General features: G+C 35.0%; 2 protein-coding genes and 2 non-coding genes across 4 annotated transcripts; 2 read left to right on the top strand and 2 right to left on the bottom strand.

Annotated features, from left to right (window-relative positions):
• Nucleotides 1-293: 293 nt before the first annotated feature.
• LOC144567472 (calmodulin-binding receptor-like cytoplasmic kinase 2) lies at nt 294-3,045 on the bottom strand. Its single transcript, XM_078317617.1, has 6 exons — nt 2,671-3,045; nt 2,330-2,541; nt 1,710-1,881; nt 1,342-1,431; nt 912-1,201; nt 294-806 (listed from the first exon to the last, which is right to left on the bottom strand). The coding sequence occupies exons 1-6, from the start codon at nt 2,906-2,908 to the stop codon at nt 588-590; spliced, it is 1,221 nt and encodes a 406-aa protein (XP_078173743.1). The 5' UTR covers nt 2,909-3,045; the 3' UTR covers nt 294-587.
• An 8,843-nt stretch (nt 3,046-11,888) lies between these two features.
• Nucleotides 11,889-14,628, bottom strand: LOC144567530 (calmodulin-binding receptor-like cytoplasmic kinase 2). Its single transcript, XM_078317694.1, has 6 exons — nt 14,457-14,628; nt 13,578-13,834; nt 13,301-13,472; nt 13,112-13,201; nt 12,594-12,889; nt 11,889-12,484 (listed from the first exon to the last, which is right to left on the bottom strand). Exons 2-6 carry the CDS (start codon nt 13,731-13,733, stop codon nt 12,218-12,220), a joined length of 981 nt encoding a protein of 326 aa, XP_078173820.1. The 5' UTR covers nt 13,734-13,834; nt 14,457-14,628; the 3' UTR covers nt 11,889-12,217.
• Nucleotides 14,629-16,091: 1,463 nt separating this feature from the next.
• Nucleotides 16,092-16,184, top strand: LOC144567887 (small nucleolar RNA U54). Its single transcript, XR_013515536.1, has one exon. It is a non-coding gene; the product is annotated as a small nucleolar RNA U54 (small nucleolar RNA).
• A 153-nt stretch (nt 16,185-16,337) lies between these two features.
• Nucleotides 16,338-16,430, top strand: LOC144567886 (small nucleolar RNA U54). The gene has a single exon (XR_013515535.1). It is a non-coding gene; the product is annotated as a small nucleolar RNA U54 (small nucleolar RNA).
• Nucleotides 16,431-18,149: the final 1,719 nt, after the last annotated feature.

Here is an 18,149-nt window from a genome sequence, read left to right as displayed (position 1 = left end):
CTCCGTCCGAAATTTACATTTTACCATTAAAGAAAAATAGATAAACCAAATAACCGTGAATTTTTGTAGATTTCATTTTTGACACGGCCGCAGTGTTAGAAAGAGAATTATGGTTATTTTATTTATCTATTTTTTTTTTAAATGTTAAATTTTAAAGTTTTGGTATCTCTGACCTTCAAAAAAAAAAAATCGGTAGCTCCATGATGAGACTTGATAAACTTAAAAATGAAAATTTTGTAGATTTGTGCTAAACATGAATGCATCGTTTTAGTTTTAAAAGAAAACATAATTCTGTTTAACCAAAAAAACTGAAACTAAGCTTGCTTCTGTTATCAAGCAATACTTAGATTACTTGCAATATACTATTCCATTAAATCCGTTGCACCCAGTATCTAAAATTTTTCAAGAGAGCAGTACAAGTAGAACGTTGCGGTACCAAAACTTACAGTCATAATGTAGTCATATAAAACAAAAAAGAAAAAGAAAAAAGAATTGAACTAAAGCTATCAAATAAAACCAAACCATAAAGAATTGAACTAAAACATATGTTCTGCCACACCTTTGTACAACTTGTGTGAAATCAATTGTCATTTGACTCCTTTTTTTATCAGGTCATTATATTTTTTCCTTACGTTCCAAAGAAATCTACTGCATTCCTCCATTGTAGGTCTTTGCCTTCTATCAACAAGCAAGCAACGAGATGCCAATATATAAATATCTTTGATTGCTACGGTGATTGCTTCATTCGGTTCCAGTTTAGGATCGAGTGTGTTTATTGCATTTCCATGGTGAACCTCTGTCATTGCCTACATTATTATCATCAAAATGTTGTTCGTAAATACTCTTTTTTCTTTCCATTTATCTTTATTTATTTAAATTTTAAAGATGGACTAGGATGAGAGAAAACTAACCCATTTAACTGTTGTTTGTTTGCTGGTACGTTCAATGGGACGTTTGCCGGTTATGATCTCTACTAAAACTACTCCAAAAGAATAGACATCGCTCTTACTTGTCAGTTGGTTTGTTCTAAAATACTCTGGATCGATATAACCAGGAGTACCTTTCGCGACAGTTTGAACAACAGTGCAATTGGCATCTGTAGAAGCAAGTTTTGCTAATCCAAAATCAGCAACCTTACCATGTAGTGTGCTTGTCAGAAGAATGTTTGATGACTTTATATCCCGGTGAATCAATGGCTTATCTGAAACAAAAAAAAAATGATAATATAAAGAAATGACATTTACTGTCCAATTTATGTGGATGCATTATAGTGCCAAAGTACATGATTGATTATTAGAGAACCTAATGAATTTAGAAAAATGATCTGAGTTTGAGATGTACCGCAGTAAGTATGGAGATAATTAATAGCATGAGCAACATCAATCATGATGTCCAAGCGATTAGCAAACTCAAGCACCTTTCCATTTTTACCTGTGTATTATAATGAAGAAGTAGCACATTACTAATCTGTATCAAATTAAAATTTTGGTAAGATAAAATCTCATTTTTTGTAGGCTCAAATAAGTATGAGAATCATTCAACATAGCATGAAAAAGAAAACATCACAAGCTATTTTTTTTAATAGAATAAGATTTTGTTTGAAACCTCAGGTTGTGACTTGTTTGAGTGCTTTGTGTCTAAAAAATATCTCAAATACACAAATAAATAAGTGAACAAAGAAAGAAACAAGAATGGCAAGAAATATGTACATTCGAGGTGCTCGCGAAGATTGCCATTAGGTACACACTCAACCACAATTATCTTCTCATCTTCAAATAACAAATAACCATAAAACCCCACCAAATTCATGTGGTTTATCGCCTGAAGAGTTTCAATCTCAGTCCGAAAAGATTCGTTCATAAATTGCTCATCACCAACATCCTGAAATTAAAATTGAAACTTTAAATCAGATTATGCAACTGATACTACACGTTTAATGTTGTTAATTATTATACACTCTTATGCTTCTGGGGACCAGAATGGAACCACATGAAACTTGAGGGCCTATTATGTAAAATTCAGAAGTCAAATATGAAATTAGTGCTGTTGAAAGGTACATAACATAGCTCTGATTTTCTCTCGTCTTAAGATGTTTCAGGTCAATTAGTAATTTAAAAAACAGGACCTCTAAAATGTATTAACCTTCAAAAAGAAATAAATCAGAGTCGGATTGTTTTTTTTTTATAAGAGGGGGGAATATCCCACCAGTTTCAATTGAAACTGAGAGTTACTGGTACCAGTTACAAGATATACATTACAGTAAAGCTAAAAGATCAAATAATCAGAGATGAATATTTATTTACATAATTAGATGATTGATTGGATTTACCTTTTTAGCACGCTTAACTGCGACCTCTTTGCCGTTCACAAGCTTACCTTTGTAGACAACACTGAAACCACCTTCGCCGATTATCAATCTCGATGAAAAACATTTGGTGGCTTTCAGAATATCATCCCATGTAAATTTGACATTTCCAGATATCACTTGCAGCGACATTTTCTTTTTCAGAAGAATCCTCATATCCGTCGAGTTTGTGCTCGCTGCAGATTGCGCATAAAAAATTAAAAAAAAAAAGAACTTTAATTAATTTGAGATCCACTGTCAAATTATTTCAGCATAGCCTTAGAACATAACTAATTTGTGAAAAAAAGGAAAGAAAGATCATTTACTAGCAGAAAACATATTGATATTAGTATCTTGGTCAATATTCGACTCCAAACCGAGACAGCCCCAAATGATATCTGACATGTTTTTCTTTCGTCTGTGGCTCGACTCCGGAAAATTGGTGGTGACAGAAGGCGATGACAAATTAGAGAAATCTGAACTTTTTGTTGAGTAGTATGATGTCTGACTGGTGTCGTTCATCCTGGCAGAACCCATGCTCTGGCTCCTCCACAAGTTTTTCATGAGGAAATTTAATTACTGGTAGTTGATTGAAAGAGAGAAACCCTCTCTCTCTCTCTCTCTTTCTTTTTCCTTTTCTTCCTCCTCTTTCTCTCTCTGTTTCTCTCCTCTCTCAGGGTCAAGCATATGGATACATGCAAGCTACATTTTATTATTTTTTTAATTTGAAAAATTCCAACCTTTGTATAAAACTAATCTGAATCAGTGTGTAATTGCGTGGATATCATCTGTTGACATTCTGGAACAGGCAAAAACTTCATATTTAAATGACAATTGTACAACTTTTAAATTTTCTTTAAGGTATTATTTCATTTTTAAATATATTCTGTAGCTGTTAGATTCGAAAGAAAATTTAGCAAATACTGACATGGTAAAATGCATTTATCTTTTTCCTATCTTAATTTGAGTGTCTTGATAGCACAAGCAATAGCATGTGTTGACATCTTAAAATATAAATAATTTGCATTTTTTACATATTAAGCAAGGGCAAAACCAGAGAAAAGTCTATTTCTGGAGCGAAGCAGGTCAAACGCACATGGCATTTTCATCGTGTTGCTTCTCATCTCTTAATCATACAAAACATCACAAAAATACTGACTCGAGGGTACCATTAATTTTAATGTATATTTGTCTTGGAAATTATTGGTTCAATTGGAAGTTCTTACATAGGAAAATGTTATTATTTGATAGTTGATGAGTTACTTTTTAAAATCTTGGATAGAATTATTAATGTATGAACCTAATCTAGAAGTTTTTAAAGGCTGATAAGCGGCGGAAGTGGAGAGAACGTCTGCATCCACAGTGCTCTCTCTGCCCTTAGATTACATTAAGATCCGTGTGTGTACTGATCGGATGGTTCTTGATTGAGTCAAACGCCATAATATGACTTGTGTGAAGAAAAAGTGGACACCAATGGACAGCTGTGGGGCCAACGTGAGGCTTTAGAGCGTTTGACCAGTTCCTGGAGGAGGAGAGAGGATATAAAATATTCTGTGAACTTGGTTTACTCATTAATGCTTATGTGATATTCCCCGCTTCTTAATATGCCAACAGCTGCCACCCGGGACCCATGATACCTTTAGCCTATTTTCCAAAGCATACAAGCCTACACCGGGTTTTCTTGAATTAGACGAAGCTTTTAGTTGTGTAATATAAGTTTTGAATACATTGTTTTGTCATTGTGTACGAAAAAAAAAATACATTGTTTTGTTTGGGCTTAGTTCTCACCTCCTGTACCCAGCGGGTAATGATTTTAACAGAGCACTCCTGGCCCTATGCAGCACACGATGACCCGAATCATATGTAGCTCTGCTTTGATTCTATAGTGTTAGCGCTGCATAAAGTGAAAACTACTCTGCTAAAATCTTTATCCATAACCAGCTATTAAATGGCCTTGACTCATATAATCATATTAACTTGGGTTTAAGGGTACACCAATGAAAAGAGAAAAGGAACTCTATTGCCTTGTTGACTGATCCTTCCCATACAAATTATAATATCCTTCTTTTATGCTATGAACTATATCAATCTTATGTCCAATGATTTGAATTGAAGCAACAGCGGTTGGATCAGAAAGTTTTAGAATATTTAACCAAGAAGAAACACAAGAAAAATAAAAATTATGGCAGTTCGAATATTCTTTTGCCAACAAAGTGTTAGCTGCAACAATTATTTGTTTTTTTCAAGAATTATATTTAATAATAATTCTCGATACAAATGAAACCCTCGGGGGAAAGGAGGTAAAGCACAAGAAAGACCGGCCATTTTTATTAATAACCCAAAAAAAATAATTATTTACCAAAATATCCACAATTTTTGAGAAATTTCAAATCTAACCAAACCGCCAGGATTCCTGGCGGTCCAGTTCTATAGCCAACCGCCAGAGACACTAGCGGTCCGCTAGGGACCAGACCGCTGGTATCCCTGGCGGTCCACTAGCTGTCTTACACGCTTTCTCTCTCCAGCACACACTGTATTCATTTGTTAAACCACATAGAAGAAAGAGAGAGCGATTTTGAAGCGATTTTAGGTGATTTAGAGGCGATTGCCACAGGTATTTTATTTTTTATTTAATTATTTTCTGTTTAATTTTTAATTAATAATTATTATACCCGCAGTCTGTAAATATTATAAATTAGTCTTTAATTAATATTATAATTAACTTTTAAATTGAAAAAAAGAATGAATCTATTATACTGTAATTCTTATGAATTTTTTTTTAAATATAGTTTGTTAAGGAAAAAATGCTGGTTGCACTGTACGTGGGCGGTAAGCTAACTAAGGGTGTAGAGGGCGTGTATTACTCGAAAGATGCCTCATTCGGCTTGCAGGTTAATGAAAGAACCACATTTATTGAACTTAAGCAACTAGTATACGAAAAGACTGGTGTAAACCCCAACCGGTATGACTTAGAATTGGCTACCCAAATTGACACACAACGGGCTGGGGGGGGGGGTAGACCTTACTTTGTGAGTTTTCCTATAACAGATGAGGAGTTGTGGAAGGCTGTGTACCAACAATTTGAGTCTAGGGGGGTCGCGATGATAGACTTATATTCCAGGAGGGTTCCCCAGGCCGGGGCTAGACCTTTTAGTGCGGCTGGGCTGGACCTTCTAGGGCTCCCCCTGCTGGACCTTCAGGTTATGACAATTCGTCTTATGACAGCCAGGGATACCACCACTCCCCTCATGACAGCCAGGGGTACCACCACTCCCCTCATGACAACCAGGGGTACCACAGTCCCTGTTATGACAACCCGGGGTACCATAACTCCCTTGAGTTTACTAAAGTTGTACCACCACCACCACCACCCAGACAGACACCCATAATTCCTACATTTCCAGCTATACCAGAGTCAGTACCGGTACAGTTATCCGTTAATCGAAATAATACTAATATTGATGTTGATGCTATTGATGCCATACCGGAAAGAGAAATGGAAACTGGAGATGAATACCAAGGAATTTGGGAATCTGATGACTTATCAGATGGTGATGCAAATGTACCAGGTTTGTCCAGGGAAGAAAAATTCCCAATCAGAGGTCGGGGGAATAGGCATCCGGTCACCACATTCAACGATACCACAGCTTTTGAAGAGGCTGACATTAGTTTCTTTGGTCCTCGTGTTGTATACAATCGTGAACTTGCCCCAGGGCAACTTTATACCAACATAGATGAACTTGTAAAGAAAATCCATGAGACTCACGTTCACGGCAACTGGGAATGTATATTACAAAGAAGGGAATCAAAAAGATTGGTTGTGATATGCAAAAATGTCCCTCGTTGCGAGTTTCGCCTTTATGCAACCCCTGCGGGTTCGGGGGAAGCATGGATAATTAAAAAGTGTGAACCACCTCATACATGCAAGTCTGCGTCCACAAGGACAGACCATTCAAATCTAACAGCATCACTAATTGCCGATGCAATTGAGGCAGACATTAAGTTGGACCCATCGATGAATATCAAGGCGATGGCTATGGCCGTCAGACACAAATACATACATGTAATCCCAAAATATAACAGGTTGTGGAGAGGTCGTGAACTTGCGATTTGCAGAATATTCGGTAGTTGGAATGATTCATACAACTATCTAGCACCATTGCTCCAGGCCATGGCAAGTACAAATCTTGGCACTGTATTTCAGCGGTGGCATGGCCCCATTTATGACAGTAATGGAGTACTAATAGAGGGAGTTCAACAATTCAAGGGCATAGCATGGGCTTTTGGTCCTTGTATCCAAGCTGTGCCATTCATCAGACCCGTTATCAGCATTGATGCATGCTTCATGTCTGGCCATTACGAGGGGAGGCTACTGATAGCATGTGCATATGATGCTGAGAACCAGTTGTTGCCTTTGGCCTTTGCAATTGTTCAGAAAGAGGATGGTGAGAACTGGGGATTCTTTATGCAGTTTTTAAGAATACGGGTGGTTGGGCCAACAAAGTTTTTCTCTGTAATATCATACCAGCACAAAGGAATAAAATATGTTTTTGATCGTGAAGAATACGGTTGGTCAACACATACTGGCGAGTGTGTACACAGGTTGTGTATGCAACACGTTGCGGAGAACCTTAGCAAGGCAACCGGACACGATACATGGGTCTTAGAAACATTCAGACGTAATTGCAAAAAGAAGAAGCCGAGAAGGGTGGAAGAGATGAGTAGAGAATTTGCAAAGGTATGTGTTTGTTAATTGTTTACATGTCTTATTGTACTTTCAGAATTAATTTATGATTTTATTATATTAATAACTGAATTATGTTGTTATGTTCAGATGCCATAAACGAACACAATGAAAGAGAAAATGCGAGAGTTGTTGCTGAAGCAACTGGTAGAAAACAACCACCTCTTGCGACCCAATCATCTAGTAGCCAAGGGTCTACAAGTACTGCCGCACCTGCAGCTGGCACCAGAAAATCTTCTCGTCTATTGGGTTTATTCTGACGTCGTGAAAGATGAACTTATTATTTTGCTTGGGTGAACTTATTCTGTTTGGTTTGAACTAAGTTATGAATATTGGTGAACTTCAGTTGTATCATTGAACTTTAATTGTATTCGTGAACTTTACTTGTTAGACTATGTTAGACTACTTTAGAACTACAGTTATATTATCTAGCATATTCAATAATTAATTCGGAGATAAATGATAAATTGTCTGACAAGATGATAAAATACATTAAGAAACATCTTACAACGGAAAAACTAAATTGACGAATTTAAAATCCTATTTCTTAGCAGTCGGCTTCTTACCAACTGACTTCTTAGCAGCCGGATTCTTAACAGCAGTATTCTTAGCCGCCGGCTTCTGATTGGTGACACCCGACGATGTGCTCGCCTTACTAGTATAAGTACATGGAACAAAGTCTGGGGTTGGAGGGTCTTCATGAATTTTTTTTTTCAGACCATATCCATATGGATTTTCAACAAAGTCATCGTCTGAAAGGTGTGGATTTTCAATGGGATATTTGACACCAATTCTTTTCAAAAGAAGTATTGCATTACAGTGACATTTGGCAGCATGAGTACCTCTTTCGCTATTGTCCATCATGTTCAACAGAACCACAAACATAGACTAATTGTACAGTAAACATAGACTAATTATAAAATAATTACAAAGAAATGAAAAAAAAAATTACCTGTAGATTTAGTCGCCTAGAAAATCGCCCAAACAATCGCCTGCGCTCTCTCTTTCTCCTTCTTTGCAGTGTGTGCTGGAGAGAGAAAATGCTGGTTTTGTAGGACAGCTAGTGGACCGCCAGTGTCTCTGGCGATTGGCTATAGAACTGGACCGTCAGGGATCCTGGCGGTTTGGTTAGATTTGAAATTTCTCAAAAATTGTGGATATTTTGGTAAATAATTATTTTTTTTGGGTTATTAATAAAAATGGCCGTTATTGTTTTAGCTTCATGCAATACAAATACAATATAGTTAAAATAAAAAAGTATATATCTTATGCACTGCATGAAATCAAAATAGCGTTGTGAATATTTTTACCATGTATCTCCTCCCAATTCCAAAGTTACAACTGCCATTGAAGTACGTCATGTATTTCTATTTTCCCCACGTCATGAATACAACTAATAAAATTAATCAGCGGCTTGTTTAATGGAAAACTGATAATACAAGTACTTTTTTATAATAAAAGAGAAAAGCTCAATTAATATTTTAATGAAAAGGACCCTGGTCAAGTCAAACTTTCTGTATTTCCACAACTCAGCAACGAAACATTTTTTTTTTTTAATTTCTGGAATGAGTGGAGACCAGATAAAAGTGAGCTCTTTAATTTATATCAAGTGCTTATTTAATTGGTTTAATAATTACTTAATGTAGAAAAAAGAAAAATATAAAGTATGCTATTTAATAACAGTTCATGATTATTACAACAGAGCCTCTGCAGTATTTTTGTTGACAGCCCCACATTTATTATTATTATAAGATAATTCAATTAGAATTACTAAATAATAATTCAAATTTTTGAAAATACTGTAAAATTACATAAAATTAGGTATGTAATCTCTGAATCATACAATACTTTTATTTATGTTGTCTTTTTATACTTTTATTAACAGTAGTCAAATTTTTTATTTGAGCATTGTTATAATATTTTTGTAATAATACTATATGACAGAGTCTTCATTGAATAATTCAGGGACTTCAACGAATAATTCAAAATAATGATATATAAATAAAATAAACTAAAGAAAAATAAAAAGCTAATCGTTAAATGTCATTAAAATATAGTGAACTAATCACCTTTCGTTCTAAACCTGGGGCTGTTCGGCAATACATGGTGGATTAAATAATAATTCGTGCTAAGGAGGGATTGTTCGGTAAGCTAAAGGAAGAGGCAAATGATTAAGATAGCTAAAAGAAGCTAAAGGAAGGGGCAGAGGATTAAGATCCGGGCTAAAGGAGGCTAAAGAAGGTTATTTTAATTCGAGCTAAGAAACCGGTGTTCAGCAAGATTAAATGGCTAAGGAAGCTAAAGGAGGCTCCTTTAGCCTTAAAGAGGCTTAAGGAGACTATTGCCGAACGGCACCATCATGAAAACTACCAGATTAGCATTATTAAAACATGATCTATCAATATGAAAAAAAAAAAAAACAGGTGAGCAGTTTAGCACAGTCCCGTTGATATAGACCTCTTCTATAAGTAACTATCCGATTGATCATTAAGAACAATACAACTTTGACTCCCGATCAAATGCGTTAACAAAGAGCCTTTCAAATGCGTTCGCAAAATGAAGATTCAAAAGAACTCCTCTCCCTTTGTATGAGAAAGTTTGGTAGAATGTAATTATACATTTATACTTGACGGCCCACCACAATAACAAGGAGATCGAATATGTCTACTGTTAATAAAATTAAATTGAAATTTTTATAAAATTGCACATATATATATGCATTACTCGTGAAATATACGGTTTCAACGAATCATGCCGATAGAATTTAAAGTTAAGTTCACCAAATGACTTGATGAGCTTATAAGCACTAGCTATATATAGTTATTTTAAAATAGAGTAGAACTAGGGTGTTCTTAAGCATACCAAATCATTTGGTGAGCTTAATTCTAAAATCTATATACATGTTCGGTGACATCTCCTTAGAGCTCCTTAAGCTTTAATCTCTCTTAATCTAGCCGAACAATAATTCCTTAGACTGGATTAAAGCTCTTTAGATCAAATTCTTAAGGCGAATCTGACCCCTCCTTAGCAAATTGACCTCTTGAGGAGTTCCTTAGCTGATTTTTACATACCATAATATCCTCATAAAGGTGACCTCCATAGAACACTTTTGTCCTTTATAATATTTTATTTTTTTCTTCTTTTACAGCCAACCCATGTCTCTAGGCATGGGAGAAAAAACGAAATCAAATCCTCTGCCCCCGGGGGGCAGGAATTTCCTGCCCCCAGAGTCTCTGCGCAGTGGGACCGGGGTGGGACCGTTACTGTTTAAGGGTTTAATTTTTGTTACTGTTTTTAAATGGGGTCCCACCCGCAGAGACTCTGGGGGCAGGAAATTCCTGCCCCCCGGGGGGCAGACGATTCGGTCTCAGAAAAAACTATGCCCTCCTTCCATTCTTGATTGACGGTTCTCCGGTAATCAAATCGTAAATCTAACACTACAGACAAATTTCTTTTGAGATGACCTCTCTATTGAGATCCACTTCGAAGATTATTATGTAATATCAAACAATTTTAGTTTTCTTCTGAAATTCAATCAATTGAGTTCTTTTCTACCAAATCTCAAAGTTTTAGTTCGCTAGTTTGAATTTTCATTTTTCTTTTAGATAACTTGGCTTGGGTTGAGCAATCGGATTTTTTTTTTGAACCCACTCTCTCAATTCAGAATCCTGAGCGAATTGGATGGTGAATGGTTTATTAACAAAATTTAGGAGGATTTAATTTCATAATGTAATTTACTAAATTGAAAATTGCATGCGTGTTTTGAGTTTCAAATTTCTACAGTTTTCTTAAGATGCTTGTAATAGTGGTACCTATGGTACCTCAACTGTATTAAGGGGGTCACGGTACCAGTGGATGGATTTAGTGAAAAAAATTACTTACTTGGGATTATGTTGGGTTTTTTTTTTGTAAAATTTAATGGAAATTTTCAATTAAATAGCTATTTAATTATAGAAGTTCAGAGGAAGAACAAGAGATATAATGGATTTAATAGTTCTTTACTTGGATTATATGAAATTTAATGAAAATTTACTTGATATTAATATCATCTCTTTAGATGAAAAGATCAGAGGTAAAAAATCGGAGGAAGAGGAAGAGATGAGGGACAAATTGGTCTTTGATTACTAAAATGTATATTTTATTTACATTAAGCCTTTTTCTTAATCTTATCTCCTTACCGAACATACATTCCTTAAGGAAGGGTGCTGAACATGCCCTGTAAGATTGACTTTAAATAACGAATCCAAATTGTTAAAACTGATTTACTTAACGAGTGAGACGTTTATATGCAAAATTTATAAAATATTGAATTAATTTAGTATAAAATAAAAGCGGTAAAAAAATTTCTTGACAGCTTGAATTTACACAAAATTAATTCAAATTTTTTAAATATTTGCATGGCATAACTCATAAAGTGGATTAGTTTCAACAGTTTGAATTCATTATTTGAAGTCAATTCAATAGGTTTTAGTGTTAAGCTCATAAGAAGCTTGGCGAGCTTAAGAACACCCTAATTCCGAAAAAACACATTTTTGTAATTGAAATTACATTATTTTTTAAAGAGTTGAATTTTTCTGATAAAGCTTATATTATAATAATTAATGACCCCTCTTTTAATCTTTTTTCCGTATCCCTTAAAAAATCGCCCCAATTAACCTTCTAACAAAAATTTCTATGATTAAGATAAGAGCATAGGTGGTCCATAAACAACAGGGAAACTACAAAATTATATATCGATTTATTTTTCAAAATCAGGGTAGCTGAAAAGCGAAACTCCAGTCAGTTCTATTAATAAAATGACAACTGAAAGAAAAAAAGAAAAAACTAAATTGAAACTGAAAAAAATATTAATATGTGAACTGAAAAATGTTAGAGAAAATACTACAAAATGAAAAAAATAAATAAAGCAATATCTTGGTGTGATCTCAATATCTTGACAATAAAAAGAATTATACACTTTACAGTTTGATAAAAAAAAAATGAGAATAAAAAGAATTATACACTTTACATTTACAGTTTGATAAAAAAAAATGAGAATGCAATTTACAAAAATATATATACATGCATTATCAACACAAATCAATTCACAGGTCTGCATTTATAATTCTACACCAATTAATCTCTCCTTTCTAATACGCCTCAAGGTGATCCTTTGCGCTGATCAATACTTTATTTTGGTGATTTTTTTCTGAATTCAAGAGATCATTATAGCCCTTTCTAATGCTCCAGAGCATCTCTGCGCATGTTTTCATCTTGGGTCGCATTTGTCTTGTTTGAGCAAGGCATTGAGCAGCTAACTCATAGATCTGTTCAAGTGCTATATTAATTGGTAAATTTGGTTCCAAATTTGGGTCCAAAGTTTTAACAGCTCTCCCTCCTTTAAACTCCTCAATTGCCTGAAATCAATCAAATTGCATTAATTCTTTGCTAATTGCAATCTTATGATCAACCTTTTATAAAAAAAATTCCAATCAAGATATATACACATAATTGATTCAGACTAACCCATTCGGCTGTGATCCGTTCCTTCCCCTTTCTCCGCTCCATGGGGTGTCGTCCGGTCATCATCTCCACTAGCAGTACTCCAAAAGAAAACACGTCGCTTTTATCGGTTAAAATTGCTGTCATAAAATACTCAGGATCGAGATATCCTATGGTGCCTTTAACTCGGGTTTGAACATGAGTTGCTCCATGCTCTGTAGGGCCGAACCGAGAGAACCCAAAATCAGTTACTTTCGCATGGAGACTGTTTGTCAGCAGTATATTTGAGGATTTGATATCCCGGTGAATTATCGGCTTATCTACATTCAGACAAAGAAATTCAGAACATGCATGTTTGAAAATGATGACTAAACAAAAAGTCACCAAGACATTGCAAAAATCTATAATTGGTCAATCTATAAGAAAACAAAGTGTTAAGAAGGTATACTAGCTTTAGTTTTGTCAAATACAAAAAAAATTATTCTAATTATCCAAGCAATGTGATTAATAACAAAAAATATTTGAGTTTTAGATCGATGTACCGCAATACGTGTGAAGGTAGGTAATCGCATGGGCAACATCTATAGCGATGTCTAACCGGGTCGCAAAATCCAAAATCTTCCCAAAAACACCTGTATATGGATTGTATACTAAGATATAAGCTAAACTTAATCTTTTGATAAATTTGATCAGTACAAAAATGAACAGTGATGCCGATCGAGTGAAATTACCGTCAAGGTGTTGCCGAAGGTTGCCATTTGGTACATACTCAACCACAATGATTTGCTCATTATCATACTCCAAGTAGCCATAAAAACCAACTAAGTTTAGATGTGCTATTTGCTGAAAGGTCTGAATTTCACTTCGAAATGACTCCTGAGTCAAATGTACATCTCCCATATTCTAAACAAAGGGTGGAGTTTAAAACATACAAAATTAAATTAGCAATTGGTTCTCAATATCATCATCTTCATATTTATTCAAATGATCAAGACTATAGTGATAGACCTTTTTGGCACGCTTGACAGCAACAACTGTTCCATCAGTAAGTTCTCCCTTGTAGACCATACTACAACCGCCTTCGCCGATCCGAGCCTTCTTTGAGAAATAGTCAGTGGCTTTAAAAATCTCTTCTAGAGTAAATTTTTTGTGGGATGAGATCATTTGAAATGACGACTTCTTTGCTAGTGATTTGCTTAGCCTGTTTGGTTCCAATTGAAACCTTCCATCGATGCTCTTTATGGAACCTGAACCTTCTTCTGGGACTGAAATTAAAAAGAAAATGGAAATAATTTAAAGGAAGAACGGGATTAAATAGGTTTTTGTGCCATGCTCGATTGTTAAAAAAAGAGAGCCAAATAACGCATAATTTTTTTATAATGGATGAACATTAGATGTAACAGGAACCAAGCCAAAAGTGCAACTAATGACCTCAATATCTTGTTTATATATCAATGCCTCTGATTTATCAGAATTAATATTGGGCACTATAGAAGTAGTTCTCATCCACAGGGGCATAACAGGGTGGGGCAAATATTGTGGACGAGGCATAATTTTGTCATTATTTTGAATGTTAAGTATTTTTATAATTTTTCCTGAGAAAAAAAAAGAAATTGAAGCATATTTTGGAGAAAAAATTTCAGGGGTGGGTAAAATTTTATAACTTTTTAAACTTCAAGAATACTTTTGTAAATTTTTTTGAAGGCACAAATATGAAACCCTACTTACTGGTAAATACCAGTTGATAACATCAAAATCACAACAATACTCCTCAATGAAAAATAGAATGCAGCATTGACCAACACTCCAAATCTTAAATTATAAATTATTAGAAGCAAAACTGTATTCTGTTGAATCTCCTCCTCAAGAGGAACAAAATTTACGCACCTGAGGTTGCATAAGAGGTAAAATCGATAATGCCAAGAGAAGAAATACCGACGAAAACCGAAGAAGAGAAACGCTGAGAGCGGGAGAAGACGTGGCAATCGCGAAAGAAAGGCAGCTGCGAAATGGAAGAGGCATTTTCCTGAGAGGGAAGAGAGGCATTTTCCTGATCCAAAAAAAAAAAGCCTAACAGAAAAAATGGTGCCGTTCGCCAACAGAATCGCGGTGGATCGGTATCAATGGTGCAGATCCACTGGTTGGATCCGTATCAATGGTCCAGATCCACTTCTAAGTGGATCGGTATCAATGATCCAGATTCACTAGGTGGATCGGTATCAATGGTTCAGATCCACTTCTAAGTGGATCGGTATCAATGATCCAGATCCGTTAGATGGATCGGTATCAATGGTCCAGATCCACTTCTAGGTGGATCGGTATTAATGATGCAGATCCACTAGGTGGGATCGGATCGGATCGGTATCATTCTAGGTGGATTTTGGATCTGGACCAGATCCTTTAATCTCTCATATGCGGCCCCTTTAATCTCTCTTATGCAGCCGCCTCAGCCTTAAAAAACCCTAATCACCAACAATACAGATGAACGGAAATGGTGGCGGCGATTAGGAAAGAGCCTTGATCCTCCGAGCGGTTCAACCAGTGTCGAAGAAATCTGACGCTGGTTGGGTCGGAATGAGGAGTGAGGAGGGAGAAGGATCGTCCATCTTTCTGCTCAACGACGGTTACCCCTTGCTATAAACGGAAATGGTGGCGGCGGGTAGGAAAGAGCCTTGATCCTCCGAGCGGTTCAACCAGTGTCGAAGAATTCTGACGCTGATTGGGTCGGAATGAGGAGTGAGCAGGGGAGAAGGATCGTCCATCTTTCTGCTCAACGACGGTTATTCCCTTGCTATAGACATTCTTTTCTCTCAGTTTTTGGTATCTTTAGAGCAACCAAAATTTAGAGCAAATCAGAATAATTTTTTCATTCGACCTCTCCGGGACCTAGATTCAGTTCGGAACATTTGAGAATTTCTTCATGATAGTGTTAATATATGTATTTTATCGGCACATGTTAGAAAAATCATGATCTGTGGGAATTTACGGGTATTTATCTAAGAATTAGTTTTCTGACGTTTTGCATAGGAAAATAAGAGAAAGAAGTGTAAAATTTCTGACGTTTTGTGTGGGAATTGCTTTACTTTGTGTAAAATTTCTATAGTATAGGAAAATATTGTGTTTATTTCTTCTACTTTTTTTTCCAGCTACCTAATTAATTAGATGTGGTGCTAATAATCCTTTGATAGGTGCTATCTTTTCCTTGGCAAGTTTGGAATTGTTGTATCGTTGATCTAGTTCTGTGGAATTTGTATATATTTTTATAGCTTAAACAATCAAATTTATTCTGCTGAAAAGGATATGAGAGCTATTTCTCATCTGATTTTTTGTTAATGTGGATGATTTCAGAAGAATAAGATTACTTGGGATTAATTCTCTGGATGGCACATCCATGATATTGTTCACTGTTGGTTCTAATATATTTTACCAATAGTGACATTGTTTATAATCTTGAGTATCCTCCGAGGTATATCTTTATTTTTGTCATTAAGTGGTGTTGGTCAATATTAGATTATGTTTTCCTGGTCAGTGATTACAGCCAAATTTGTTGACAATATACGCTATTCTGAAGGAATAATTCATTTTCTCTGGCTGACAACAAGAAATATGAGAGCTGCCTAATTATCTCAGTATTTTTGGTTCTAATACTGTCATCTTTTTGACATATTTTTATGATAAGTCTAAATTGTTTGTGTTTCTATTTTCTGGTATCCTCTGTATACTTTTTGTTACTAAAGTAGTGTTGGTCCATATTCAATTATGTTTTGCAGCTCAGTGATTACAGCCAATTTTGTTGGCAATATACGCTATTCTGAGGAAATCTTTATTTTCTCTTGCTGACAACAAAAATATATGAGAGCTGCCTATCCAACACATTTAGTATTTTTTTTCTTAATTTCTAATGTGGTCTTTTTTATTCGTTGGGCTATTGAAGTAACAAGTATTATGCAGCTAGAATCACCATTTCAATGCATTTTGAGTGCAAGTGTTTTGGTTTCTAATTCTAAAGCAAATTGCTGCCAAACCAATTTTATTTTATCAATCCTATCATTTAATGCAGCTGGTGTATTTTTACCAGTTTCAAATTGATTGGCAATCGTGAGAATTGGGCTGTTAAAATGACATGTGAAGATGTCAGATTTAGTTTAGTTAATTTTGGTTTTCTTTTATTTAAGTAGCACCAGTTTAGTTTATAGTAGGTTTTCTTTTATCAAGTAGACTTTATAGTAGCTACTGCCTAGTGAGCATTTATTTTCAATAAATGAAAGTTGTGCCCATGGGCAATTCCTAAAGGGCCTGTTCGGCTGAGCCGGAATAGAGGAATTGGATGGAATTGAGTCGCTATTCCTGCCGAACAGACTTGGAATTAACCGGATTAGAGGCAATGGAATAACTTTTCTAACTTCTTCAATTCCAGGGGGAATCTGATTATTTAGTTGAAAAAATCAATTACAAGATGAAAAAAAGTATCTTGTTTGTATGACTGGTATTTTGATTGGGATATGTCAAATATGACTGATTTTATCTGTTTCCTCTTTCTAGCTAGTTCCTTCAATCTACTCCAAATTCAATTCTACTGGAAATTCTTTGCTGCTGCGACTGCTGTGAGTTCAAAGTAACTACTTTGTGGTACTGGTACGTATTAGTACTTTTTTATCTGAAATTTTTCTGTTGGTATGTATTAGTACTTTTTTTAGTGGGCTAAATGATATGCACACATGGATCATTCTTTTATGTAAATTTAGTGAGCTAGCCAAAGCAATTGTCAATTATAATGAGCTAGGCAAAGCAAAGCAATTGACAACCCTCCTTTGATTAATCTTTTTTTTGCTCAAGTACAATCCGGTAGTTTTTTCTTTGCTTTAGAACTACCAGCCATGGAAGAGTTATGTGGAAGTAACATAACAACGTGTGATGCGCTAATAACTACAGATCCGACCATTTCAATCACGCATAATCTAGACTCAGATAGCTCAGAAACGGGGTCATTTTGTAATCAAGTTATAGTTTATCTAGGTGTTAAACTAGATTTTTGTTGACTAACAAAGAATATTATATCATTTTAAGTTGTTGCTCTTTAGTTATTAACAATGAGCATTTGAGCTGTATTTTGCAAGTGACAAAGTGTTTACAAACAAAGTCAGATATTAGTTAGAATTACAATTTGTACTTTCAGTTTTTAATCCTTTTTTTAGTGTTAAAGAATATTTTCTTGGTGGCTAGACAAATTTTGTGAGCAGATTAAATGATATCAATTTTGCTGACTTAATTTGATACTGTGAATTAAGTGAGCAGCTTAATAGAATTTTTTGATACTGACTTAATAGACAAATTTTGTGAGCAGCTAAATAGAATTTCTTCCGTTGTAAAATTATAATCTTTTGCCTCAAGCTAAAGCTAGATAGAAGAACAACAAAATATAGTGTTGTGATCAAAACTCAACAAAGGTTATAAGAGTCATTTCTTATAATTATCATATTTTAATAAAAAGAAAGTGTAACTATTCCAATTAATGAATAATGATGTGTCGAACACGTGGAATGGAATAGAGTAGAAGAGTTGATAATTTCTAATTCTTTA

This window comes from Carex rostrata, chromosome 16 (genome assembly GCF_964058835.1).
Source record: "Carex rostrata chromosome 16, lpCarRost1.2, whole genome shotgun sequence".
NCBI classification, from domain to species: domain Eukaryota; kingdom Viridiplantae; phylum Streptophyta; class Magnoliopsida; order Poales; family Cyperaceae; genus Carex; species Carex rostrata.
This window is presented reverse-complemented; position numbering and strand designations above follow the sequence as displayed.